This window comes from Geospiza fortis, unplaced genomic scaffold, assembly GCF_000277835.1.
Source record: "Geospiza fortis unplaced genomic scaffold, GeoFor_1.0 scaffold165, whole genome shotgun sequence".
NCBI lineage: Eukaryota > Metazoa > Chordata > Aves > Passeriformes > Thraupidae > Geospiza > Geospiza fortis.
In genome coordinates, this window is record NW_005054442.1 from 478,371 (window position 1) to 480,480 (window position 2,110).

A 2,110-nucleotide genomic window follows, 5' to 3' on the forward strand; every position below is an offset into this window, starting at 1 on the left:
CGGGGGGGGTCTCGCCGCGGCCAGCCAGCGGCCACGAGAAGGTGCCGGGGATGGGCACCACGGCGGAGGCAGCTGCGGGACGGACACACGGACACGCTGAGCCAGCGGGACCGGCCCCCGCCATCCCTCCCTGCCCTCATCGACCTGGGGCCGTGAAAAAAAGGAGCTTTGGGCTTAAGCGAGAGTCCCCTTTCAGGCAGTGCAGGCCGGGATTAGATTTATCAACTCGCATGGAGAAAATGGGTCAGTGGTGGCCGGTTTTGTTGGGAGATTCAAAGGTCCCCGGCCTGAAAAGGCAAAGCGAGGCGTACCGGCTAAGATAGAGGTATAATAAAAAAGCTCTCCCTCCCACTCAGAAGCATTTGATTTTTTTTTTTTTCAGATGCTTTTATCATTTCAGATGCTTTATTATGCTGGAGATGAAAATGAGGACTTTTCTGATTCCGAACAAAACCGCTCCTCTTCAGATGCAGTTTTGATCAATCAGTATTCATCTTTTTATAATAATCTCTTCTCTCTCCCTCCCCCCTGCTCCAAAGTTGGAGAATTCAATTCGAAGACATGAAAAGTTGCAGCTAATTAGCACACTGCCTGGTTCCCAATGGCATTAGTATGATAAAAAAGGGCAGAGTTTCGCCTTAAAAAAAAAGGAGGGGGGGAACCTCCCCAAGAGAGACAGAGATGCTAATGAAGCGTGAATGGTAATTGTGTAGTAATGAACTAACAGAAAAAGACTGAGGACAAGCAGCTAACGCCATATATTATTGGAACAAAAGAGATTTACACTTTCAAACTAAACACAACGGCATGCCAGGCTCCTCGGGAGAATACTGATGGCACAATCGTCTCTTTCCCCAAATCATTTTCATTAAATGGACATGAAAAGCTATTTATAAAGCTCAAGTTGTTTTTGTTAGGCTATTCACATGCTGGAGAAAGGAAGCAAATTCCATTATCCAGAGGATGAATAGAAGAGCTTGGGTTATTTTTTTTTTGCTCTCCCTTCCCCTGTTTTCTTTTTAAATTCATAACTTGTTTGTGTAATCAGATTAAAATTTAAAAAATTAAAATTAAAAAAAACCGCACAAATTGTTCTCTCAGCATCACAATATTTCGATGCTGTAGCAACCACAGCTCCGTGGCCTTGCTTTCTCTCCTGTTCCCGTGTTGTTTGAGGGTGTAACCGGGGAGGCGGAGGAGAGAAGGGTTGGTGGGCGGCGGAGGTGATGGAGCAGAGGGTGATGGAGCAGAGGGTGATGGAGCAGAGGGTGATAGAGAAGAGGGTGATGGAGCAGAGGGTGATAGAGAAGAGGGTGATGGAGCAGAGGGTGACGGAGCAGAGGGTGATGGAGCAGAGGGTGATGACGAGGCAGGGGTGGAGCAGGGCAGTCACAGCGCTCTGCTGGAGCCGCCCGGAACGAGGAGAGGTTTGGGGGACACCGAGATGCTCCTTCCCTCTTCCCTCCTGCCCTCTTCCCTCCCTCTCGCCTCCTCCCTCCCTCCCTGAGCGGGCGCGGAGCTGACCGCAACTCGTGGTGCTGAAGCATCCCCGGGCCAGGCGGGAGAGAGGGAGAGAGGAGGGAGGGAGAGAAGGAGGGAGGGAGGGAGCGGGGACCCGCCTCGCCCCGGGACCGTGACAATCCCGGCTAATTTGCGGATCAGCGGGGGGAGCGGGCAGGGAATGTCAGGCAGTCACTGCCTGTGCTAAATCGGGCAGCAAATTGGCGCGACTGATGCTTGAATGTTGTACTCCCTCCAACCTCTGAACTGCGGCATAACCCCGCCGGGGGGAACGCGGGGACGGGGAGAAACCAGCGGGCTGATGTGCCGGCACATTTCAAACACCCACCTGGGAAATAGGAGGATCTGAGAAAGGGCTGGAAGGATCCTTCAAAGTACGGGAAGGAGAAAGCCTTTGGCGGGACGCTCTGAAGCAACGCAGGGGAGGTTTCTAGTAAATAAATAAAATCAAATTAATCGGAAGGTAACCGCCAGTTGGATTCGACCGACGGCGAGGCTGGGTTCTGTCGCTCGGTCTGGAGACCAACGCTGCGGTACTTTTAGAAAAAATAGAGGAATCAGACCGGACTTGGAAGGGCCGAGGGAAAGA

At 51.8% G+C, this 2,110-nt stretch overlaps 1 protein-coding gene across 1 annotated transcript in view; it reads right to left on the reverse strand.

Annotated features, from left to right (window-relative positions):
- Positions 1–2,110, reverse strand: part of DBX1 (developing brain homeobox 1) — a 59,217-nt gene that overhangs the window by 1,909 nt on the left and 55,198 nt on the right. The window contains 3 exon segments of the mRNA XM_014309615.2: positions 1–5; positions 8–72; positions 1,850–1,951. The exon segment at positions 1–5 is cut by the window's left edge and continues 139 nt beyond it. Coding sequence (XP_014165090.1) covers positions 1–5; positions 8–72; positions 1,850–1,951 — 172 coding nt within the window.